At 49.4% G+C, this 26,427-nt stretch overlaps 1 protein-coding gene across 2 annotated transcripts in view; it reads right to left on the reverse strand.

The window, feature by feature from the left end:
* Window positions 1-3,581: 3,581 nt before the first annotated feature.
* The window catches only part of MXRA5 (matrix remodeling associated 5), a 28,110-nt gene continuing 5,264 nt past the window's right edge, over window positions 3,582-26,427 (reverse strand). For both annotated transcript variants that reach the window (XM_059911332.1, XM_059911333.1), the window contains exons 3-7: window positions 24,046-24,175; window positions 23,409-23,799; window positions 14,441-19,432; window positions 10,176-11,076; window positions 3,582-5,957 (exon numbers count right to left, since the gene is read on the reverse strand). In XM_059911332.1, the coding sequence (XP_059767315.1) occupies window positions 4,049-5,957; window positions 10,176-11,076; window positions 14,441-19,432; window positions 23,409-23,799; window positions 24,046-24,175 (8,323 nt within the window). In that variant the 3' untranslated portion in view covers window positions 3,582-4,048. The remainder of the gene's footprint in view (window positions 5,958-10,175; window positions 11,077-14,440; window positions 19,433-23,408; window positions 23,800-24,045; window positions 24,176-26,427) is intronic.

Raw genomic sequence — 26,427 nt, forward strand, 5'->3', positions numbered from 1 at the left:
TTGGGTACCTCTCATTGTGACTGTCTCCACTAGAAAATTTTTAAGATTTGTGTTTGTTTTTCCACGGATGCTATAACCAATTATATCAAACGGGTTGTCTTAAAACAAAAGGGATTCATCCTCTCTCAGTCCTGGAGGCCAGACGTCTAAGATCAAGGAGTCATCAGGGTCGGTTCCTTCTGGAGGCTCCAGGGGAGGGTCCTTCCCGCCTCTTCCAGCTTCTGGGGGCTCCAAGTGTCCCTGGGCTTGCGGCCTCATCCCTCCCGTCTCTGCCTCTGTCTTCATGTGGCTTCTCCTCTGTGTCTGTGTCTCTCCTCTTCTGTGTCTTATAAGGACACTGTCATTGGATTTAGGGCCACCCTCATCCAGGAGGACCTCATCTCAGACCCTTCACTGCATCACATCTGCAAAGACCCTATTTCCATGTAAGGTCCCATTCTGACATTCCAGGTAGACATGGATTTTTGGAGAACATTATTCAACCAACTACGGATATCATAGCATTTTCAACCAAAAAGGAAACACTTATTTAAACTCTAGTCCAAATATGCCTATTACTTTTTATCTGTTGCTCGACCACAGGTCACCTTGCTGGAGGCTGGAACTTTCTTCGAAATATTTTTGCTGCGGGGGGAGCAGTGCTTCCCTCCTATGCATGTTATCCTGCCCAGACATCCCTCTTTCTTAGCCCAGTAAAAATGGCTTCTCCATCAAATAAATATCCCTTAGACTTCCATATGACGTGGCCTTTGAGTCCCCTGGGACAGGAACACCCCCCCTAGAACCACGATTAATGCTTCTGAGTGTCTCAGCCTTGTAGCAACCTGACTTGTAGTCTTATGTCTTTTGAGAAGATGCAGAGTGTAGACCACCATATACCTCTTCATGTCATGCTACCTCGCCTACATCAGGACAAGGCAAGTCCTTAAGAATGTATGTTGAAGGAAATTCCTGGCAATCCAGTGCTTCCACCGCAGGGGGCACAGGTTCCATCCCTGGTCGGGGAACTAAGATCTCGCCAGCCACACAGTGCGGCCAAAAAAAAAAAAAAGAATGTATGTGTAGCTCGCTTACAGAAGTTTACCACCAGTTCTTAACCTTACACGAACCCAGAATGATGGGACAGGGAGATGCTTCACCAGTTTTTTCTAGGTGATGTGTATACAGCAGCCTATGCCTTGGTTGCTGTACCATCCTGGGTCTCACCTTCTGAGGCAGTCAGCCCAAATGAATCTGTTTCTAAAATTCCTTGCTGCATTTATTTCTCTAGCACAGTGGTTTCCAACCAGGAGTGATTCTGCAACTCAGAGGGCATGTGGCAACGCCTGGAGACATTTTTGGTTGTCCAACTCGGGGAGAGGAGGGTGGAACGTGATACTGGCATGTAGTGGGTGGCGGCCAGGGGTGCTGCCCACAGCCCACAGTGAAGGACAGCCCCCCCCCCCCCCCATGGAGGATGGCTCAGCCCCAGAGAGCAAGCGTGCCGAGATTTGGAGACTGCCTTAGCATGACAGACTCAATCTGTTGGTCTGTCTCTCTCTCTCTGTCTCTCTCTACCCACCTATCCATCCATCCATTTGTCATCTATCTTCCCTATCTATATATCTATCATCTATCTAATCTATCATCACCACCATCATCATCTAGCTATTATCTATCTACTATCTACTGATGTATCTATCAGTCAACTATCCACCTATCAGCTATGAATATATGTATCATGTATGTCATGTATCTACCATCTATCTTCAACATCTAGCTATTATCTACTATATATTTACGTATCTTATCAATCATCTGTCTATCCATCCATCCATCCACATACATATCTATTTATCTCTATCATCTATCTCATGTGTCTTATCTATCATCTATTGTCTACCTATCAATCGTATGTATCATCTATCATATATTTATGTGTCAATCATCTATCCATCCATCCACACACCTATCTCATCTATCATTTATCTGTCTTATCTAGCATATCATCTACCTATTTTCTTCCTATCTATCATCTATCTACCTACCTATCAAATTGTATCTATTTAAGATCTATGGTGGTGGTTCTCAACTAAGGGTGATGGGGGGACACTGAAAATACCCGGAGCCATTCTTTGATTGTCAGCCCTGGAGGGGAGGATCCTACTGGCATCTCGTGGATAAAGCCTACAGATGCCACTAAAAACGCTACAGTGCACAGGACAGCCCTCACCCCAGAAAATGATCCAGCCCCAAATGTCCGTAGTGCTAGTGTGGAGAAACCCTGTCCTGGATGAAGGGTTTGTCTATGGAGGATGAACTCTTCAAGCAGGATGTGTTTCCTACACATCAGGGTACCCTGGTGCCCATCCTGGTACCTGGCACACCCCAAGGGCTGTGTAGTTATCCTTAAGCAAATAAATGGATTCATAAGTGGGACAGTGTCCGTGCTTCCCACAGTCTTGAAAAGCCAAGCTCTCTTTCATTTCAATGACTGCCATTCTTTCCAGATTGGCAGCATGGTCAAAAGTCACATTCTTCCCAAATATTTATCTTGAGTTTGCTTTTTTCCTTCCTCTCGGGGGAAGCCAAAGAATGCACATTTGAGGAATACTGCTACACGCACCCAAGATGTCTCTTCCCCGAAGAACACGGGCTGCAGGATTGTTGTGGCACCCTTTCTTCAGCCTCAACTTACCCTGCTTCATACTGGAGCTGGTCCCACCTTACCTTCCTGTCAAAGACTCTGCTGGAGCTGCCACCTTGGACCTAAGTTTCCTTGCTGGTGAAATACTCACAGAAAACAGAATAATTCCAAGGTGGTGGACAAAAGCAGTTTTCCAACCAATCTGATCTGATCTGATCAGATCTAACCAATCTGAAGTGCTTTTGCCCTTGAAAATATCACTGTCATGACTGCCTGTTTCTTTGGAAAATACTATTTTATTATCCAATGTACATTATTTTGACCTTAAAAATACAGTAAAGCAGTCATGGAAATAAGAGATCTATTTTCCGTGGACACAAATTGACAGGAGGAAAGATATTTCTGGGCTTCTCTGGAAGGCTCTGGATTTATTCTGTGCGGTCACAACTTACCTTTGTCCTCCCTCTCCTGTCGTCTCCCCGGTCCCGCACAGCTCTCTCCGGATAAATTTTATTATCAACAAGGAAATCCAATATCTCAGCATCCCCTACCGGAGGGTCGCTGGGAAAGGTAATATAACAGTGGTTCATGAATTTGAAGGAAGTCGGGAAGGAAACTGGTTTTAATTGCATTTCCGTGCCTGCTCTAATGTATCCAAGCCTTGTAAAGACCAATAATTTATTATTTTTAATGAGACAGAAAGTACGTCTTTCGCTTTCTACTCTCATCGTCTGATTAGAAAGAAAAAAAAAAAATATATATATATATATATATAAAACACTATATAAAAAGTGAGTTCCAGGGAGAAAGCGTTCTTTCCTATAAAATGGGAGCTGTACTGTAGGACACGTGTACGTGAAACACAAACAAACAAACAACCCTCTGGTTCTCAGCCCTTGTCGGGCAAACTGGAGTTCTGAAGTGACAGAAGAAATAACGGAAAGACGGACACTCATTCTAGAACGTTCTATCATGTTAAAACGGCAGCGGGTTAACTAGGTAATGCATCTTCCGCGGGGGTAGCAAGGCACTGTGAATCTCTACAGCTTCTTTGCAGTGAATGCCCCTTAGATATCCTACAGACGCCCGTTCAAGCATCAGGATGGTGCCAGCAACACAGAATTTGTCATTTGCGCCCAAGTCCTGTGAAATGCAAGGCAAGAGCATATAGCATCCTGTAAACATGAAAGAAAGTCCCCAGAGAGGCTGACACCTGCTTCCCGTGTCTGCGTTGCTTCCTTTCGTCAACAAGCACAGGTCAAGGTCGACGTGAGCCTGAAACCCAAGCCGGAGGGGGCCACCGTGCCCCGGGGCAAATCCTTTTAGAGCCCTGACTCTCCGGCCCCAGCTGTGAACCCAAAGGAGGCTCTGTTCTAAGTTCCGAAGCAGCGCCCGTGGAGCCCACGGTGTCCTCCCAGGGCTTCAGTAGACGTGGACGTAGGTTGTTTTTGAGTCACGGCCCAGTAGGTTTTTGGCGGTGCACTTGTAGAAGCCCGCGTCCCTCTGGGCGGCCTGCTGGATGGTTAACGACCCCTGTGGGTGAAGAAACCTGTTCCCGTAGAGACGGGGCTGCGCTCCCGCGGTCAGATGCGATTTGTCCGGCAGCTCCCAGCTTATCTCGGCTTTGGGAATGCCCACGGCCATACAGTTCATCTTCACGGTGCTCCCGGGCCGGGTGTAGATGACGGGCGTGGGCTCACTGGTGATCCGGGGAGGATAGGCAATCACGATCACCGGGACGTTCACGACGGAAGGTCCGTACTCCGTGTCCGCCTTGCACACGTAGGTGCCCCTGTCGAAGACGGACGCGTCACGCACGGTGAGGGTACCGTTTTCCCACAGGGTGACGCGTCCTCGGACCTGGGGACCCTCCAGCACCACGCCGCTGGGCAGCGTCCACGAGGAGCGGGTCTGCCGGGCCCCCGGAAGGATGCAGGGCAGCTGCAGGGTCTCCCCGTTGATGATGTTGACCAGGTTGTGGTACTGGTTGCTCGCTTCGGGCTTCAGCCCCACCTTCAGAGACACCAGCCTCTCCGAGTAGCCCGCCGAGTTCCTGGCCACGCAGCGGTAAGCCCCGGCGTCCACGGAGGAAAGGCCGCTGATGTGTAGCATCCCGTCGCCCTTGTGGTAGAACCTCTGCAGCTGGTGGCCACTCTGCAGCTCCGTCCCGTTGGGAAGGACCCACAGCAGGGTGGGTGTCGGGGTCCCAGCCGCTGAGCAGTTGAGACTGATGGTGTGGCCAGCCATGGCGGTGATCTTCTCGCTGACCGGGTCGTGGAAGATGGGCTTCTCCACGGGCTCCAAGACCGTGAGCTGGACAATGAGTCTGGCTTCCCCACCTTCATTACGCCCAATGCACGCCAGCTGGACGGAGTCGCTCTTCCTCAGACTCTTGATGTCCAGGGTACCGTTGCGATGGATGGTGATGCGGTTGCCATAGTAAGGGGCCGGCAGGACCACGCCCTCGGGAAAGGCCCACAGCACTCTTGGCGTGGGGATGCCTTCCGCCTTGCAGTCGATGAGTTTGCGACTCCCTCCTGGGGCAATCTCCCGCACCGTGGTGATGGCGTTGGGGTGCCCGTTGATCTTGGGCGACTGGACGTTGACGTGAATCCAGACCGTCTTCCTATCCTCCCCGGCGCTGTTCCTGACCACGCAGGTGTAGTTGCCGCTGTCCGAGCGCTGGGCTTTCTGGATAAGGAGAGTGCCGTCCTGATATATCTGGTACTTGTCGGAGGAGGTGGGGATCAGCCTGTTGGCCGGAGAAAGCCAGGTCACCCTGGGCGTGGGTTCCCCTTTGGCCTCACAAGCCACGGTGACCACGTCCCCGTAGGGGACCTGGACCACGGAGTACGTCTTATTCCGGATGACGGCGGGCTCGGTCACCACCTTGACGCGCACCCTCATCTCATCCTTGCCAACCTGATTTTCGGCAAAGCAGGTGTAGTCACCTTCCTCTCGCAACCCGACCTCGTTGAAGTAGAGGGTTCCGTTGTTGAAAACGACGTAGCGCTTGGTCCGTCCACCGCTGTCGTCGGACTGCATGAAAGAGTTGACCAGGCTGCCATCCGGGAGGCTCCAGGAGATCTCGGGGTTGGGCAGCCCGGTGGCCCTGCAGTCCACTTTGAGGTCACCGCCGTAAAAGACCCTGTGGTCATTCTCCTCCTTATGCTCGATCTTGGCTGGTTTCATGACCACATTTACCTTGAGCATGACGAAGTCATCGCCAACCTTATTCCGGGCGACGCACAGGTAATCCCCCGCATCTTTATCCGTGACGGATTTCACCACCAGGGTCCCGTTGGCAAACGCCTTGATCCTGGTATCAAAGCTGACCGAGAGAAAGAAAACAGAATAAGATGTCAGTCTCCCAAACGCTCTCTCTCCCGGCTTGAGGTCACCAGAACGAAACAAAAACTTGTGGTTCTCAGAACCTTCAGCGCACAGGGCCGCTGCTGAAAATGTTGGATGGATTTTGCAGCCCGGAGGGGACGGCCATCCAAACGCAGAAGTGATTTATTTACCACAATTAAGAACGCCCCAGTGGAGCCTGACCTTTGGCTGGCCTGGCCACTGATTCGAAGATGTGAAATGCAGTCTAAGACATCAGCCCGGTTTGTGTGGGCGTGTGTGGATCAAATATTTGCCTGGTTGTCAGTGTGGAGCTTGTTGTAATGATAAAATCAGATAAAATTCTAGAGTCCGGGACAGAATGAATATGCATTAACCTTAGGAAGAGGTGACATTTTTCCTAAAAATTTTATAGACGATTTTTACTCTTGACAATTTTTATGATGTTGTATCCCATTATGAGGCAAACAGGCAGCAAAGTAGCTACAGTATGAATCACGTAGTTGCGGTTATACCCAGAGTTTCGATGCTGCGATTGGATTCTTCAGAATTTGGTGCTATTGGTGTAAAAGCTTCTTCCCTAGAATCTGTAACGAAAGCTTCATGACCCTCACCAGCTCGTACCCTCCTGCTGACATTCCATTTCTCCACGCGGTAGACCTAAACTCACACACTGCTGAGTTAATATTTGAGAAAGATTTTTCAGTTTAAAAAGGCAACGTGGAAAGAAAGACAGAAATATCTTCACTAGGTGTGTGACATTTTTGTAAATATATATCGGTATGTCCTCCAGCAACGCAGAACTAATGTTTTGAATAACAGGGCAAAGAGATTTGGGAGGTTCCTACTTTAAACGTGTCCAGATTGAAAATGTCAATTACTTATAAATTATAATTCTGGCATCTGCAGGGAGAGCTTGATTACTCATCCCTAAATATTTCCTGCACACTGTGTCATTCTAATAGCACGTCTGGAATTGTGTCACTGATTAAAAAAAAAAAAAAAAAAAGTGTCTGCCTATGATGGAATTCAGCCTGATTATTGTTCGTCAAAGCACCTACTAACAAGGACCACGTAACGTGTTTTGTTGGCCATGAGTGAGAGTCAAGTCAACATGAATTAGTAGGTCATTCGATAGGAGTGGAGCAGACAAAGGTATTTTAATGACTCTTGGAGTTAGAATCCAAAAATGTATATAGTAGCACATGTCTGTAAACATTTAGAAACTTCTATAGCAGCAAATCCTAACCTTCGTCATTATCTGAATCAACAGAGCAACTCTGAGAAAGACGGCTGGCTACACATCACAGGAGACTTCGCTTCGAGACACGAAAGTCCAGCAGCTCTGTTTTAAAACGGTGCCAGTGTGTAGGCAGGGCAAACAGCCCGTTCTTTTAAAAAACTCACATGGGCTGTTTAATTACACTTTTCTAAGAATGTAATTAGCCAGAATCTAGGAATAATGAAGCTACAGAGACTGAAGCTTATGATTTATAGCGAGATACTAGTAGAATGGCCCCAATTCACACTGGAACTACATTCCCTCACTTCAGTGTTCATTCAGCACTGCCTCAGCCTCGCCAGTGTCAATGGGAAACAATCCTCTGCATGGCAGGACACTGGCTCAGCTGGAAGATACTGCGGGGAAAAGTGGGTATGCGGTATTCTGGACCGATGGTGCAGGGTACACTAGGCACCACCCAGCCACCTGAAGTTAAAATACGGGCTGTGAGAAGGCGACTTCGCCCTTTTCCTGCGTTGGAAGGAGACTGGACAGACCAGACATAGCCGCGCAGAACCTTGGATGCCGCTTTTGATCACATCCCGGGGAGGAACCCGCGCTGAGGTGGGCTCCTGTCTGAGCTGCCAGGCTGTGTGGGCTGAAGACGCACCACAAGCCAGGGGGTTTCCAACATGGCGTCACTGATGTGCCTTTGCTTCCATGTTGCCAATCATTGTCTCTTTCCTCTGCATCTTGAAACGCTTACTAAAGAGACAACGGCTTTTTGGGATCTACCTCAGGGTTTCTCGCCTCGGCACTACTGCTATCAGGGGCTGGGTGACTCTCTGTGGTGAGGCATTCTGTGCACGGCGGGGTTTTGAGCAGCATCCGGGTCTCCACTAATTAAAGGGTAGCAACCCTTCCCCACGAGCTGTGACAACTAAAAATATGTCCAGACACTGATGAGTGCCCCCTGGTAGACAGAACTGTCTAGCTGAGAACCACTTCCATAGATAGACAGGCGATAGACAGAGGGTTAGAGATAGATAAAGATAGATGATAGCATAGATAAATGACAGACGATATACAGATACAGGGAACACGTGATAGAGACAAATGGAAAGATACTATATAGATAAATAATACATATCAGACAGGTGACGACAGATAGATAAAAATAAATGATAGATAGATAGACACAGATGATAGAGAGAGAGAGGTAAGATGGATGGATAGGTAGGTAGACAGAGCTAGAGATAGATGAAGACAGATGATTAGATAAATGTCAGACGATATATATAGATACATAGAATAGATGATAGATAGGCAGATGGAAAGATACTAGATAAACGATAGATATCAGATAGGTGATGTTAGATATAGAAAAATAGATGATTGGTAAATAGGTAAAGAGTTTGAGCTAGATATAGATAGATGAAGGTTGACAGATAGATACACAGAATAGAGGATAGATAGGCAGATGGAACGATACTAGATAGATAAACGATAGATATCAGATAGGTTATGTTAGATATATAAAAATAGATGATTGGTAAATAGGTAAAGAGTTTGAGCTAGATATAGATAGGTGAGGGTTGACAGATAGATACATAAAATAGATGACAGATAGGCAGATGGAAAGATACTAGACAAACAATAGATATCAGATAGGTGATGTTAGATATAGAAAAATAGATGATTGGTAAATAGGTAAAGAGTTTGAGCTAGATATAGATAGGTGAGGGTTGACAGATAGATACACAGAATAGATGACAGATAGGCAGATGGAAAGATACTAGACAAACGATAGATATCAGATAGGTGATGTTAGATATATAAAAATAGATGATTGGTAAATAGGTAAAGAGTTTGAGCTAGATGTAGATAGGTGAGGGATGACAGATACATAGAATAGAGGACAGATAGGCAGATGGAAAGATACTAGATAGATAAACGATAGATATCAGATAGGTGATGATAGATAAAAATAAATGATAGATAGATGATTGACAAATGGGAGATAGGGAGATAGATAGATAGGGAGACAGATAGATAGATAGTTTTCCTCGCTGAGACAGTATCTCTCAGCCTCAGCACTACTGATACTTGGGGCCGGACGACTCTCTGACGTGGGGCGTCCTGTGCACTGTGGGGTGCCGAGAATCATCTCTGGTCTGCACACACCACAGGCCAGTAGCACCCCCTCCTCGTCCCCCAAGTCTCATCCACCAAAAATGTCTCCCAAAACTGCGCAATGTCCCCTGGGGACAAAATCCCACTTGGCTGAGACCCACTGCTCTAGATTCATACATCTGCGAACTGAAGATGGGGCAAGGCAAGGTGCTTTTTTTCCTAGCCAAGATGAACTTTTAGAATTCCAGATGTGCTACCTTTGTGCTGCCATATGCCTTTAATTTTTTTGCTTTACCTACTTTCCTTCTATTGCTAACACATTGGAAGGTAAGATCTGAAGCTCCTATGTGTTTGGTTGAGATTAGGATGAGAAGACAACAAATTGTTTTATCTAATTATTTAAATACACTTAAAAATACGATCGTGAAAACAAAAGCTCTTGGTTTATCTTTCTCTGGAGGCGGGGAGTAGAGGAGCAGGGCCAAGGGCTAGGTGTTTGCTCTGCATCTCAACTGATAAAGACGAGATTGGGACTTCCCTGGCGGTCCAGCGGTCAACACTCTGTGCTCCCAGTGCCGGGGGCAAGGGTTCGATCCCTGGGCGGGGAACGAAGATCCCGAAAGGCCGCCCGTTAAAAAAGAAAAAAAGACAAGATTTCATCGTGTGAGAAAGCAATGCCCCCCACCCGGCCCACACAGGAAGCCACAACGCCCGTGCGCCAGCACTGGCGACAAGGAGTCATTCCTCTTTCTGCCCGACCCCACGAGGAGGTGTCCCCGGCCTCCAGAGGGGGGACGGGCTCAGGAGCCCCGGGACCGCTGGCGGCGCAGGAGCGCCACGTACCTGAAGAGCGCGTCTATCATCCGCTTGGACGGCAGTCTCCAGAAGATGCGCGGCCAGGGGTCTCCGGAGGCGCTGCAGTCCAGCTGGAGGGTCCCCCCGTAGCGGACGTCGGTCCTCTGCGGGGAGGTGCCGGTGATGCGTGCGTTGGCGGCGGCGCGCTGCACGGTGAGCCGCACGGTCCTGCGCGCCGAGCCCACCAGGTTGGCGGCCACGCACTCGTAGCGCCCGCTGTCCTTGGGCGCCAGGTTGCGGATGTAGAGGGTCCCGTTGGGGAAGACGAAGAGGTTGTCGTGGATGAACTGCGAAGGGCGGACGTGCGTGCCGTCCCACAGCGCCCAGCGCACGCTGGGCGAGGGCGCGGCCTTGGCGGTGCAGTGCATGTGGATGCTGAGGCCGGGGGACAGCGAGATGTTCTCCAGCTTCTCCTGCTGGATGACGGGCGGGAGCGCCGCCACGTGCAGGCGGATGGCCAGGCTGTCCGCGCCGGCTGCGTTGCTGGCCACGCACTTGTACACGCCTCTGTCCGCGAAGGACGCCTCCTTGATGGACAGGGTCCGGTTCTCGTGCAGCGTGACCCTGCCCTCGACGGGGGACACGGTCTGCCACACCCTCCTGTCGGGGAAGATCCAGGAGATCTGGGGAGCTGGGGTCCCCTTGGCCAAACACTCCATGGCGATGGTGTCGCCCAGGTAGACGGTGACATCCTTGTAGTGGGCAGCTAGGATCTGAGGCTGCTGCCCCGTGACTGACAGCAGGACCACCATCCTGTCTGCTCCGTGCAGGTTTTTGGCCGTGCACATGTACTGGCCGCGGTCCTGCACCTGTACGTTTCGGATGACGAAGGTGCCGTTCTTCAGGACTTCAAACCGCTGTACTCTGGTGTTGGGGGTCATGAGGGCACCTGGAAACCGAAAGCAGGCACCATCAGCTTCCATGTAAACACGGTCTTTCCAAAGGGACGGAACAAGGATTATGAGTTAATCTGATTCTCCTCGTTATGTCCAGACAGAAAAAGCAAAAGACCCACCACCCAGTTTCTCTGATATTCTTCTTGACTCTCACACTAATCCCCAAATCAGGGCATATGCCACCTTCAGGCCAAGGCAGCAGGTATGGTTTTCAGAGAGGGTTCTGGAAGCCGTCACGAGCCCCAGGGTCTCCCAAGGTGGCCTCTTCATTTACTTTAGGTACTGGAGAGGCAGCGCCACTTTGCTCAGCCTCTGCCTCATTGTGCGGACGCTGTCCTCCTGAGGTCCCCAGGTCGGCTGCGGGGACGCCCCAGGTTCACAGTCTCTGTCTGCCTCTGTCCGGCCAGGCTCCTGAGAGCGACATAGGGCTGGTCATTCTCTGCCCCGTCTGGTTGAGTTGCGCTCTAACTCAGGCTTCCGGATGGTGCCTGAGAGTCCCACCTCTACAGTCAGGGGGCACACGCCCCTCCTTCTCCCCACTGTCTATACTCCCTGTATTTCATAGCCCATCTCTCAGGACTCTGCCACAGTCAGGGTCTGTAATAATCAAGTGTTTCTGATGCTTTGACATGCTGGGGTCTTGCTGACCTTCCAGGGATGGCCAATTCCTAGAGATAGCAAAGGACCCACCTTCCAAATGCAAACTGACACATCCAGAGCCTACCCCCCACTCCCTGCTCTGAGTGGCTCCCATACTCTGGGCCACAATCCACCTGCCCTCATCCCCCCCAGGGCAGGTACCAGACAACTAGGGCAGCCCTTGCACCCAGGACCTGCTGGAATTATTCACACCAGCCCATCGTAATCCTGCTCACCCTGCCTCACCTGTTCCTTCCTGCGAAAATCACAACAAAGGCTCTTGTCTGGTTTTCCCCCTTTCCCTCTGCCTCCTGACCGGCCCTGGTGCTTCCCCGTGTAACCCTGTGTGGTGTGCTGTGCCCCCTCCTCTTGGGAACCGTGAGTGACCAAGTGTCTTTTCAACGGCAGTCATCTCCCGACCTGTTAGCCTCGCCATACCTGAATAATAACAAATCCTATGTTTAAAAACTGGAAAGCCCCAGAAAACCCTGAGTTTCAATCCTCCCATCCTATCCCACGCTGCTTGGTTCCTGGGTCCATGCGCCCGTCAATGGGCTATTCGTTTTAGTTTTGACGAACTCCTCTGCTTCTTTTCCTAATAATTTTCTCTAAGCTGGGAGTCCTGCCTTTGCATGGAACCTTGGAACCCTGGACGCTCTCCCCAGCCCTAGCACTGAGGATTCATGTCCCCTACCTCCTAAGTTACCTGACACTTCCCACGACAAGGCTTTCCGCCATGGATGGGGTATTCCAGGTGAGTCTTCCCAACCCACCTGGTCACAGGGAAACGGGTGTTGGTTGATGACAGTATAACCTCCCCGTCTTGAAGGTGATGCAGGTCACCCTGCTCCGGGTCCAAGCCCTCCTGAATGACAGGTGACTGTGGGCATGCAAAGCCTCCTGCTGCCCCCCAACCACCTCCCCATGGATGGGTTTCATGACGCAGCGATCCGAAAGTGCTTGTCTAGTTCATTGGGTTTGAGGTGGGAGGGAAGGTCCACTAAAACCTCCTGCAGATCACGATGGGCAGGTAGAAGGCAGTCTCCTATTAGCACTCAATGAGCTGATTTGGTTTATCGGGTAGAAAAGGTTCAATAAAATAGAGACATCGTGCAGCTAGCTCCAGGAGCACAGAAAACAGCGCTGGCTGGATGGGAGACTGTCTGGTTTGGGCATGAAATGAGGAAGAACTTTCTAAAAACTGGAGCTAGCTAACAAAGGAGAAGCCAGCAGTAGAAGCAGATTCCTGGTCAGGGAGAGGAAGGTGCGTGTATGTCTAGGGAGGGGGCATGGTCCAGGGATGCTCTAAAATGGCCCAAGGTATGGAAGACCCTAAGGATGAATGCAAATGGGATCTCCCAGGGGAGGAATATGCCTTCCTTCAAAGGCACAATCCTTCTACAATGAAAACCCCGTGGTGTTCCCCATTTGCTATTTCAAGCAAGTTCCTTATTAAATCATTACGAAAGCGTTTGCTGTCAAACGCTGAGCTGATCAAAGATGTTGGTAATTTCCCTATGCTCAGTGCCCTCTGTTCACCACTGGGACACATCCAACATGTGTGAGATAAGCAGAGAACGTACAGCTCTCTCTAGTGATATCAGCACTTGTCATTCCCTAGATTATCTAAATGGTAACCGAAAAAAACCCAACCCTCTGAACAGGATCCAAGCCTGAAGGACACAGCCATGTTGAGAGAGAAGGGAAGAGAAAGGGGAAAAGGGAGGTCCATTCGAGGAGGTTGTAGGCCCTCCGCTATTACTTTCTTCCGTCACCTAGAATCTGTTTCGCCATCGGGAAAGCCGATGGTCATCTTATGAAGCAAAGTGGTCTTTGGGCATCCCAGCCTGCCAAGTAGAGACCGTTGTATAGAGCCTTGTTACGGACTGAATTGTGTTCCCACCACAATTCATATGTTAATGCCCTGACCCCCAGGACCTCAGAATGTGGATGTATTTGGAGATGGGGGTCTTTAAAGAGGGGATGAAGGTACAATGAGGTCATTAGGGTGGGTCCTGATCCCATAGGACTGGTGTCCTTAGAAGAAGAGGAGATCAGGACACAGACACACATAGAGGGACGACCCTGTGAGGACACAGGGAGGAGATGGCCGTCTACACACCAAGGAGAATGGCCTCAGGAGGAACCAGCCTTGGTGACACCTTGATCTTGGACTTCAACCTCCCCAAACTGAAAGAAAATATATCTGCTGTTCCAGCCGCACCATCTGTTCTGGTGCTTTGCTACGGCAGCCCGAGCGGACTCATAAGATTATATCTCTAGGTTCAAGTCAAAGCAATGCCTGATGAGCTCACACCAAGCTGCCCTGACCTTTCAAGCCAGTGCGAGGACAAGAGCGATTTGCACAATTCCCCTCACGCCCCTCTGCACCCCGACATGGCTTGTGGATGACTTCTGTACTGGACCTCACTGGGAAGAGGCAAGAGTGGAACAGTCCTAAGCCTCGGTTAGGAATGCCCTATCCAAAGAACCTTGTAGGTGTTTCCATGACTCCATTAAAACCTGACACCCATTTTAATTCCTTATTTCCTGTCCCCGTAAAGGAATACACCTGTCGCTAGATTCTCAGATGTCCTTTCCCATCCCATCTTCCTATCCTTCTGCCCAGAATCTCTGGTTCTACCTGCACTCACAGACTCCAGTAAGCCCCTCCCCTACACCAGCCCTGGTTAAAATGCAGATGTGTAAACACCCTACCTGTGGACAGCTTTGTCCAAGTCACGAAAGGCTTGGGTTTCCCCATAGCCTCACACGGGAACATGACATCTGTCTCGGCAGTGACGGACACGGTCTGGGGGGATTTGGTGATAATTTGGGGCTTTTCCCCCAGCGTCCAGAATTTGGATGCAGGTGGTCCTCCGGAAGAGAAGAGCTTTGAGCTGCTCTGATGGAAGCTTCTGGAAGGCTGGGCAGAAGATGTTATGAAAGGGATGGAGCTCCGGGTGGAGTAGACCAGAGGGATGTTTCTTAAGCTTGTTGAGGGTGGCGCCATGGTCCGGGGAAGGTGCGATACAGGAGGCGCTGGGGGACCAAAGTCCACATGGCTGATGCTCTGGGAATGTGTCCTATTGTAGGGACCTGGGCTGACTTTTCTCCCTCTCATCCCTGGGGCAGGAGAGGTGGGGATCTGAGGCTTCGGAGTAGCTGCCAACTGTGGAAAAGAGAGGGTCCTGTTGAAAAAGAAAGGGAATCTTCCATCAGGATACTGAGGAACTCTCGAATCTGGAAGCTTGCCCGCTGGGTCTCTTGGCTCAGGGATGCTGTTGTCTCCAAACAATTTGGAGCTGCCGTTGAATGGGTCAGTTCCCTGGTCAGTCGCCTTACTAGGAATGCTAGGTTTGGACCCAGGCAACGGAACCACAGGAGTTGTTGAACTTGGTAATTTTGGAGTCGTGAAGTGCTTATTCTCTGGCGGATCCCTCGACGGATATGCAGCGATTTCCAGTTTGCTGGTCAGGTGGGGCTGGAGAGTGACAACGTATCTAAAGGAGCTTTGTGTGGCCGTGTGTGGTGGCCTCACGGTTCCCCTCGGTGGGACCGGTGTGGCAGCAACGCTGGCTGGTTGGTGGAAACCTTGGACCCTCCCAGCCTCGTGGTGACTATCTGGACCCCTTGGAAGGCTGTTTTTGGTTGTACCATCAAAGGCTTCCTTTCGCGACTCCTGCTTTGGAGTGAAGGTAAATTTGTCCTGGTGGGAAGAGGGAGTGGATAATTCATTTGGCTTCGATACATGCTGAGTTCCTTCGTTATTCACTGAAGGTGTTCTGGTTGCTGGGGTCTCCCCAGCATAATGGAAGAAAATGTTTTGTTTGGAAGCGTCTGATGTTGGCAGTGTTTCTGACATAAGAGGTGTGGGCTTTGCGGTGGTTTCTGCCAGAGACACATGAGTTGTGGGTGGGAATGGGGTTGTTGGCTCCTCCACCAGGGCACGTGTGGAGACTTCACTCTGGTGTCTAATTTCAGAACGGATAATGGCTGGAGTGGTTTCACGATGACTCTGACCACGGATGGTGGTTTCCGCCTGACTTGAAGATGCCTCTACTTTTATGATGGCGAGAGTAGTTGAAGGGACCACTTCTTCCTGTTGCGAGAGCATAGAGACCGCAGAAGGTGAAGACTCAGAAGGAAAACCTAGGTCCTCCAACTCTTTTAAAAAGGGTGAGTCTGTAAGAGCTTCTGAAGAGCTGGTAACAGGTGGGTCTGTCTGTAGCCGCTCAGGCTGGGCTGCCCTTGGAGGGGTCCACCTTGCAGTTCCTGGAAAGCCAGAAGGAGGGGATGCCTCCTTAAATACTCCCGCAGTGGAGACCTCGGCCCCAGAAGGGGATGCCACATGAGTGACTGACTCGCCAGGGACTAGACTGTTGGTTTTATAGTCCTTGATGTTTGTGACATCGTAATTCTTAATTTCCTTTCCGTCTGATACAGGCTCGTATGTGACTGGAATTGTCTCTTGGAACTTATCATGAGATAAACGTGTTTTGGTGGTGGTTGTCCTATAATCTTCCACTCTGGTTGTCTCACGTGGGTCTCCAGTTGTGAGAGAAACGGTGGTAGGTGAAAGTACAACTTCTGAACTGGGGGTAACAGTGTTTTTGTATTTATTTTCTGGGGAAGGGCTGGGCTTGGACACAGACGCTATAGAGCTCACGGTGGAGGTGATGTATCGATGTTTCTTCGGCCTCTTCCCATGTTTCCTGCGTGGGGTTCCCTTGGATACCGGTTCTGCATGCTTCTCCATGTCCATCTGCTTTGGGGTACCAACTGTGCTATCAACCCAAGATGTAGGAACCAGCAAGCTCTCCGCTTGGCTTGGAGTCTTCACTTCAGGTACCTGAGTCAGTGGTGTCAAAAAAGTGACCGCTGGGGCAAAAGTCGCGGGCGGGCTTTGTTTATGCCGGTGCCGGAATCGATGGGGGCGTAATCGCCTCCTCCCGTTGGGTCTCTTTCGGGAAGGATGAGTGGTCAGTGGTGATGGGGAAGCGGCCTTTTGGGTTGGCATCATCATCGCTAGCGTGCTGGTGTCCTTGTCAAACAGAACGCCAAGTGTGGTTTCCCTGGGGCGCTGCAAGGCAGTGATGCTGGCCGTGGCTTCCAGCGCTGAGTCAAGCACAGTGGTAGATGCGATGCCTTGCCTCTTCCTCTCAGGACTTCTGGAGCTTTTGGGGTCTCTCTCTAGCGGACCTCCTTCCTGTAGTGTCCTCTGAGAATTCTCCTCTGTGCCCTTGGGAATCAGTGGGTGGCCCTGAGTGCTTAAACCACTTTTCACAAGCTTCGGGCTCTCCGTTTGCTCTTGTAGAGCTGTTTGTGCTGGGATTTTGGGGTCCCCTAAAATGGGATCTTCAAATGGCTCAGAGGTCCTGGTGTTAGCAACCCACAAGGCAGGCACTGGAGTAACGTGTGTGGAGGTCTGTTCTTTCGTTGTATTTTCACCGGGTTGTGAATTCGTCTCCACACCTTGGTAAAAGTATGGCAGAGTTTCAGACTCAGCCAAGGAGATGGCATCCAATGGAGACTCATACTCACTAGATGTAGACCCTGGCATGGATGCAACATCTCGTGTAGACCAGCCCTCTGTGGCTATGTTTTTGTTAGTGGGCTCTTCGCGGACCATATCCAGGGTCTGTAGAGTAGAAGATTCATAAGGCACAGATGGCAGTGTCGTGGCTGTAGCCCAATTCGAGTCAACTACAGTGGCAGCTGGAGCCTTGGTCTTCTCAGAAAACTCATCATCAATAAATTCTTGCAGGTGTGTGCTTGTCACTTTGGGGTCAGCAAGAATTACTCCATCGTGGCCAGACTGGACCAGAACCATCCTGGTTGAGGAAACAGTGCTAGAAACCTGCTCTTCCTCGCCAAATAAAGACACATCTCCTGAGGATTCTTCTGCACTGGTTGTGGTCTGCACAGGTGATACTGAGCGGGGAGGAACAGCAGGCAAAAGGGGTGTCACTTCTAGACTCTCTGATGGAGGAGTGTTGGCTTTAATGACCTGGGGTACTTCGGTTCCCTTAGGTAGATTTCTCCCACGTACTTTGGCTAAAATATCTGCCCAGTGCTCTGGATTAATCTGTTTGTTGGCCATGTTTATCCTTCGTCTGGACTCAAACACTCTGCGACCTTCTGCGATGTTTGTCTCTGGTTCCTTTTCGGAAGTCTTCCAGTGTTTCAGTTTTCTGCGCCCTTTCTTGGTTTTCTGACCTCCGGTGATGGCATCGTCCTTTGCTTTGATGAACATCTCTTGGTCCTTTGGATGGAGAACTCTCCTCGCTGTGTTACCTTCATCTCCTATGCCGGATCCCCCTTCATCCTCCACGACATCTCCTCTTCCTCTGGAAAGGGTCTTCCCGCCTGGGCGTCTGCCTCTTTTCGGTGCCCTGGCAGATCCCTTCTTACTCACTGTGATCCCCACCGTAAAGTGATCTGCCCCTTGCTGGTTGACAGCCACGCATCTGTAGTAACCACCGTCGCTACCTTGGACCTTTGGGATGGAAAGAGTTCCATCGGCCAACATGTATGCGTGTGACGTGTTAGCCATATCGTTAACTATCCTTCTGTTTGGAAGGATCCAGCTAATCTCGGCCTCAGGTATGGCCAGTGCATTGCAAGGCAGCATCACCGGCTCCCCTGGGTTCTTCTGAATGGTCAGTGTATGTCCATCAGGGGGCTGAGTGACAGGTCGTTGCACAAGGACCCTATAGACCATTCGGTCCATTTCATCCCTCACCCGAGCGATGCACTGGTACAAACCAGCGTCTGACTGCTCCGTGGATTTGATCTTCAGCCAGCCGCTGGTGAGGATGGAGAATCTACCGTCCTTGTCTTCCATTGGTGCTTTCAGGACAGAGCCATCCGGGAGCACCCAGAAGATCGATGGGCTCTCAGAAGCCTTCACGTTGCAGCTCAGCTGGCATGGACTCCCTTCCAAGACAGTCTGGGCTCTCTGCACCGCTCTGCTGGGCTCAATCATTACCCAGCTTCTGCTCCGAGACGGCCTCGCATCTTTGGCGGACACGGTGAGAGCATGTTGAGAGGAATAGGACAGCAGCACTGTTTTGGCCGTACTCTGACGCCGGTTGAGTTGGAGGTCTATGGACGGCTGCGTAACCCACTCTGGTTCTGCCAGGATGTGGGCTCTGACGCCCGTGTAGTAGAGGGTCCCATCGTCGGCGTCTTGCCTGTACTGGTAGCCGAGTCTGGGGTCTTTGCTGAGCGTGAGTTGTCGGTGTAGCTTCACAGGGACCTCGCTGTAATAGGCAATCAGCTTCCAGAGTTTCTCATAGTTTTCTCGAGTCATCGGACACTCAAACTCCAAGGCGACTGTGGCATTTATCTCTATCTCTTGAGGGTCTGTTTGGTTCAAGTGTAGTTGGTACACGTCCATGGGCTTCTTGATGTCACAGACCAAGTTCACTGTGTTCCCGTGTTCGTCGCTCATGTTCAGAGAGACGTTCCATACAGGGTGCTGGAACCCCTGCAAGGACAACGCGTTGTCACCATCCTCCTCTTGATTCTGGTCTTCCTCGCTACTCCTGCTCCTGTTCTGTCTCAGAGGGGACTCGACAGAAGGCTTCTCACAAGTGATGTCCTTCAGCTTCTGAATCTCTTGTTTGTGCAGCTTCCTGGGGCTGAAGCACATGGAGCATAGCTGACCCCCTTCATAGGCTTTGTCCTTCTTACACTTCAGAATCCCTGAAACATGCAATCAAACAAACAGGCTGTAAGTCAATGACCCAAAGAATGGCCAGAGGGTAAAGACTTTGTTTGCATCTTTATCACCTGGATGCACTTCCACAATGATCTAAGACCTCACCCACCTTGCCTCTGTGGCGTCACCTCTGACTTTAAGTCAGTTTAGCACAGTGCGTGGTAACTAACCGGGGTGTTGGAACTTCTGGACAGTAGGTCATGAGTACTTTTTTAAAAGGTGCTTTTAAGTTAAAAAAGAAGGTCTATTCATACGTATTATACACGTAACCTTTTATGAGGGTCCAGGAGAATCTACGTTAAGTCACTGCAACCCATGAATATATTTCCAGGTTATAGGATCAACAGTTGGCATGAATCATATCATGTCTACCTTTTATAAGTATGTTTTCTCTTGCTAGAATTTTTCATTTCAGGCAGTGTTTACTTTTTGGATTCACATTCTACTCTTGGCTTCCCGGACATTAAATCCTCCAGAATTTTCTCCTTCTCTGGCCAACACTGACTCTTTCACTGTTTCCTCCCTCTCTGCCCAACTCATTATGGATGATGTGTTCCCTGAGTCGGTCTCAGCCCTTTCCCTTCTTGCTCTGAGGTCGTAGATGGCCTCGCCCACGTGCACGGTTTCAGTTACCGTTCACTCGCCAGTGATGAGTTCCATCTGTGCTCCTCCAGCCCAGACTCATTCTTATGAGTCCCACACCCAATGCCCTACTTGACACGTCTATTAAATGGCACAAAGGCTCCTCGAACTGACTCCTATAGAACCAAATTATGTTTTCTCCCCGCTGGACGTCTCGTGGCTTTTCTGTATTCGTAACTGGGGAGACTAGAAAACTAGGATGCTTTTTGACAGCCTTCTTGGCATGTGTCCACTTCTTTCCCTTCGCGCTGGAAATAAAACAGCCAAACTGCCATCACTTGGAGTATTACAAACCTTCTAACCAATGTCACTATGTCTACTTTTGCTCCTCTGAATGCAGTTTTCTATTCGAGTTTCAAAGTAAAAATCTCAAGATGCAAATAGGATGGTTTCACACACCTCCCCAAACACACAGGCACACAAATACAAGACATACCACACATACACACAGACACACATATGGACACACACAAACATATACAGACATAATGCATACATATGAGCACACAAAGGCACAGGCATGTATCTCCAGAATGGCTGCGGTGGCTCTCTACCCCCAAAAGCTTCATGATTCCACCACCATCGTGTAGTGTTTCTACTGGGAAATGATGGTTTTCAGCCTGTCTTGGACCCAGTGGGGTTTGGGCACTGAAATATGAACGGAGGTGACGTGTGTCTTTTCTGATTAAGACAATTAAGAGGTCAGTATACCTGTCCTTCCTCATCCTTTGCCTGATTTAGCAAATTTGATGTCAAATGTAAAGTGGAGCCATCGATGAAAGAACCTGAATCTTACCATCTCCATGGAGGAAAGACACCTGGCCACTGCAAGTGCCTACATTAAACTGTGACAAACCAAATCAAACCAAAACTACAATGAGGTACCAACTCACACCAGTCAGAATGGCCATCATTAAAAAGTCTACAAACAATAAATGCTGGAGAGGGTGTGGAGAAAAGGGAACCCTCCTACACTGTTGGTGGGAATGTAAGTTGATACAGCTACTATGGAGAACAGTATGGAGGTTCCTTAAAAAACTAAACATAGAGCTACCATATGACCCAGCAATCCTGCTCCTGGGCATATATCCAGAGAAAACCATAATTCAAAAAGATACATGCACCCCTATGTTCACAGCAGCACTATTTACAATAGCCAAGACATGGAAAACACCCAAATGCCCATCGACAGATGAATGGATAAAGAAGATGTGACACATATATACAATGGAATATTAGCCATAAAGAAGAATGAAGTAATGCCATTTGCAGCAACATGGAGGGACCTAGAGATGATCACACTAAGTGAAGTAAGTCGGAAAGAGAAAGAGAAATATCATACGATAGCACTTATATGCGGAATCTAAAAAAATGATACAAAAGAACTTATTTATAAAACAGAAACAGACTCACAGACATAGAAAAAATACTTATGGTTACCAAAGGGGAAAGGGGGGAGAGGGTACATTAGGAGTTTCGGATTAACAGATGCACAGAACCATATATAAAATAGATAAACAGCAAGGACCTACTGTATAGCACAGGGAACTATACTCAATAAATAACCTACAATGGAAAAGAATCTGAAAAAGAATATATATATATATATATATATATATATATATACGTGAAAACAAAATTGTGACATGTATAAATGAAAACAAAATTGCGACATAAGGTGTGTGGGCTGGAAGTTCCTCGACGGCCACAGGCTGAGAGGCTAAGCTGAAATGAAGGATAGCAAGACCTCTCAGAGGAGGAGAGCTTTCAGTGAAGATCCGAACGCTGAAGAGAAGCCAGACCCTTGAACATCTAGCAGAAGAGTTTTCCTGGTAGATGGTGACCAGGTCCAATGACGCTGAGCTAGAAATAGGTTCTGACCTATTTGAATGCGGGGAAGAGCGGGACCAGCCCACTGCCGGAGGGTAGGCGGTGAGTGGGCGCACCACCGTCGGAACTATGGTAAGAAGCGTGGGCTCCATCCTAAGAGCAGCGGGAAACCAGTGGAGACAGACGCGGCGCTGGGGCATGAGCAGGTGTTTACTCTGAAAACGTGTCTGACAACCGCTCTGTGGGGAGTTGACTGAAACGGGGTAACCGACCAAGGCTGCAGAAAGACCTACTCAGGACTTCCCTGGTGGCGCAGTGGTTAAGAATCCGCCTGCCAACGCAGGGGACACGGGTTCAAGCCCTGGTCCGGGAAGATCCCACATGCCGCGGAGCCACTAAGCCCGTGCGCCACAACTACTGAGCCTGCGCTCTAGAGCCTGCGAGCCACAACTACTGAGCCTGTGCTCTACAGCCTGGGAGCCACAACTACTGAAGCCTGTGCACCTAGAGCCCATGCTCCACAACAAGAGAAGCCACCGCAATGAGAAGCCCACGCACCGCAACTACTGAGCCTGCGCTCCAGAGCCCACGCGCCACAACTACTGAAGACTGCACGCCTAGAGCCCGTGCTCTGCAACAAGAGAAGCCACCGCAATGAGAAGCCCGCTCACTGCAACGAAGAGTAGCCCCCGTTCGCCACAACTAGAGAAAGCCCGCGCGCAGCAACAAAGACCCAACACAGCCAACAATAAATAAATAAATTTTAAAAAATAATAATAAAGTAAGAAATGTTTTTAAAAAAAGAAAATAAAAAGACCTACTCAGAGCACTCCACTTGCCTCCTTAGAGACAGGAGAAAGGAGTCAGACCCCGGCTGGTGGCTGTGAGGATGGAGGTGAGCCAAAAGACTCAGTAGGAGAAACTCAACGGGCTCTGAGGATGGGTTCCAACGTGGGGCTTGGGGAAGGCGGTGTAAAAGAAAAAGGAAAAAGAATCTTTCTTATTTTGATGCAAAATCTACTTTCTTGCAACTTCTACCTATCAATCCTGGGGTTTTTTTTTCCCCCTCTGGTTCAATACAGAACACCTGTATCCCCCATCACGAGAGAATAATCACATAGCCGCCCCAGTCTTCTCTCTTCCCAGCATCCTTGAATACTTCCTGTAGGACGAGGGTGCACAGAAAATCCAACCTTTAGCTGTAACCCAAGGCTGAAAAGAATACTCCAAAAATCCACGCTATGGCAACCATAGTCAACTGTCTATAACTGATTAAATGATAATTACTCTACATTTCGATAAAGGATACTTGCATTTGAATTATGCCATGGAGATGTCTTGGCATTTCAGTTATAACATTTCCTGGCTCACTGATTTGAGGATGTGATTTCACCCGACCTGAGATGAAGCGATGGTGCAGAAAGTAATTTGTCCAGAGAGGTAAAGGTTGGGCAGCTAAGAGTCAGGCAGTCGCTCTGCTGTTCTTACCTTTGGATCTTGCACCCCATTCCAGAAACCACCTCATGTCACAATCACAGGACCACGGATTCCCGTGCAGGTAAAGATTCTCCAGAAGCGGCATGTTCTGGAGCATGCCGGTGGGAAGAGTTCTAATCAGGTTCTCGGCTAAGTAGAGGTGTCTCACGGTGGAGAGTCTGAAATAATCCAGAAACGTGAACGTGGAGAACGTGGCGGGGTGTAGCTGGTGAAGCAGGTTTCCCTCTAAGTGGAGTAGCCTTAGGGACGTCAAGCCACTGAACGCTTGTGGGTGGATAAACTCTATCTTATTGTGGTCCATGTGTAGTCTTATTAAGCTCCAGAGCCCCCGCAGGGTCTCTCCTGTGATCACTCGAAGCTTATTGTAGCTGAACTTGAAAACCTACAAAGACAGGGAGGATGGAAAATCCTGTTTATGATTAAAAAACAAAAACAACAACCAACCAACCCACAACCAGGAACAGAAACCAGAACAAAGGGCAGGAAAGTAATGACATTAAGCTCGTTTCTTACGTTAAAAAAAAAAATGGCCATTTCAATCATCGTTAGGCAGCCCTCTATAGTTTCCCCTCTTCACCACTGGTCCTAGAGGCTGCTATTTGTGCCGTTCATAAATGCCCGGGTTTACCTGGAGAGAAATGAGGTCCCTCAAAGTCCCGTCGGGGATACTGGGGATGTCATTGCCGTGAATCATAAGTAGCTCCAACTTGGTCAGTCCCGCAAACGAGGTTTCCGACAAAGCCTGTATGCTATTAAACCTAGAAAATAAATAATTGGAATGGGGAACAGTGAAGTTCAATCCCATCTGGGGAGGATTTCCCAGCCCACCCAGGGGCAACTTAGCAAAATGTTGATTCTAAGGTTGTACTGGTGCCATTCCCAAAGCATAATCCTCTCTCGCTGTGTCCTTGTCTATTTCTAAGGTTGCAAACAAACCGACACATTTTTATTAGCCTTTGTTCAGTGAAGGCATGGTCGCTGGGAATTCTGACTCGGAGTACACTTACGTGGTCACAGGCTATTTTGGGAGATACATAAGATTTAGACCTTTAAACGCAGCTGGTCAAGAGGGCCCCTCATCGGAAATCATAACAAAGACACGTGGCCAGCATGAATGGAAAACAAAAAACCAAAAAAACAAAAGACAGCTTTGGAAGTGGCTTTGCATATAGTAAGACAAGGACGTTCTCTGAACTAAAGGACCAAATGAAACAGACACCCTTATTTCACAAAGACAAGCTCCCAATTCTGATGGGTGATGGAAGTTATCTGTAAACATTGTGGTGCGTTTGGGGTGTTGTTTTTGCATAGAGATTGGTAAAGACGCTTCCTTGACCGGTCTGGAAATTCCTCACTGCTCCGTTGTTAATGACACCAGGGAATCCCTGGAGAACCAATTATAAGATGAACAGAGAATCCTGTACCTTGCTGTGTTGTAGGGCAGGAACCTGGGGTCAGGGCTTCTGTGGAAATCAAACACATCCATCCTGACATTATTTTTGTATTTCCCCTTATCACCTCAACAAAAGGAAATGCATCTGTAGAGAAGGCTGGTAAAGAGCTCAGAGCTAACTCAGCAGATGACAGCCGGGTCCGGTTTCCTCCTTAAACACATACGTGCCCCACACCTTGGTGATCACAGCCTCTAGGGAGGTGAGGTCCACCCCGCTGCTTAACGTCCTACAACGCACAGGCGAGCGCCCATGACAAGGAACCATGGTATCCAAAACGGTAAGAGGGCCCCAAATGTCAAATGTGCTGAAGCGGAGAGTCCCTGCCTTAACCCAGGTTGGGACAGTATGGGGAGCTCATGTGCTGCCTCATTTGTTCATCATTATTTAGGATTCTACCAAGAAATCTGCCTGAGATGGTGAACACCCAAGAGGGGATGAATATCAACCTGTAAACTCTTTTCCATTCCTTGTTGCCTGAGGTTCGTCTGGAAACAGTAAGTGGGAGAATATTATCAGGGGAAGTAGGTGAGGTTGGCAGGGACCAGGTCATCTCAGAATTGGGAGGATGTAGAAAGGAAAGTGCTTCCTTTGTTCCAAGTCCAGTGGGAAGTCACTAGAGGGTTTTCAGGAAGGGTGTGACATGAACAAAGTTATGTGGTAAAACAACAAAGCTCCACTCTGTGCAGAATGGGTCAGAGACAGACAAGAGAGGAATGAGGAGACCAAGTGAATCCCGGGGAGGGATGCTGGTGTCCACGGCCAGGGTGGGAGCCGTGGAGATAAACGTACATGGGAAGTTTCCAGACGTGCTTAGAGGAAGAGGCAACAGGCATGGCTGAGGGATGGAATTGCAAATAAGGAAAAGATTGCAGGGGAAACACTTCCAAGTTATATTTGCCATGCGATGTTGAAGAGGTCTGTCAGACGCCACGGTGAGGGTGGGACTCAGGAGTCCCATCAAGACCTGAGATGTGCACATGCAGGAAGCATTCCCAAACGGACGCATGGACTAAGGACTTGGGAGGAGGTGAGACCACCTGCGAAGACCCCAGAGGTAAAGAAGAGTGGAGAGGCCAGAGGGAAGAGGCAGGTCTTGACTCGGAGGCAGCGGTGGGGCAAGTCGAAGGCTCCGTCTCTCAGATGGGTCAGAAAGAGTGTTATGTTCCGCAGCACGTTTTCGTTCAAGGCTGTGCTGGGCTCACCAGTGTTCCCTCTTCTGGAATTTTTTTGTCTTCCCAGAGTCTCACTTCCAACTTGACATCCAGCTACAATGGTGGATGCCGCGGCGGGGAGAAGATGAAGGGGAGGAAGATATTTGGGTGCAGAGAATCACCCTTATTTGGATTCCCTCCCCCCCTGAGTAAATCCCCTCAAAGTCCTGGATGGGGGGCATATCGGCTCAGGAATCCAGCAGAGCCAGCAGAGAGACGGGGAAACTCACGTGGCAGTCAGGAAAATAATTTGACCGGCAGACTGAAATGACCTGGTGTAGAGTCCCATTCTTTAATTGATCAGCTACCCATCCTTCTCTCCAAAGTATCTTCCTCATCTGTTGA

This window comes from Balaenoptera ricei, chromosome X, assembly GCF_028023285.1.
Source record: "Balaenoptera ricei isolate mBalRic1 chromosome X, mBalRic1.hap2, whole genome shotgun sequence".
Taxonomy (NCBI): Eukaryota; Metazoa; Chordata; class Mammalia; order Artiodactyla; family Balaenopteridae; genus Balaenoptera; species Balaenoptera ricei.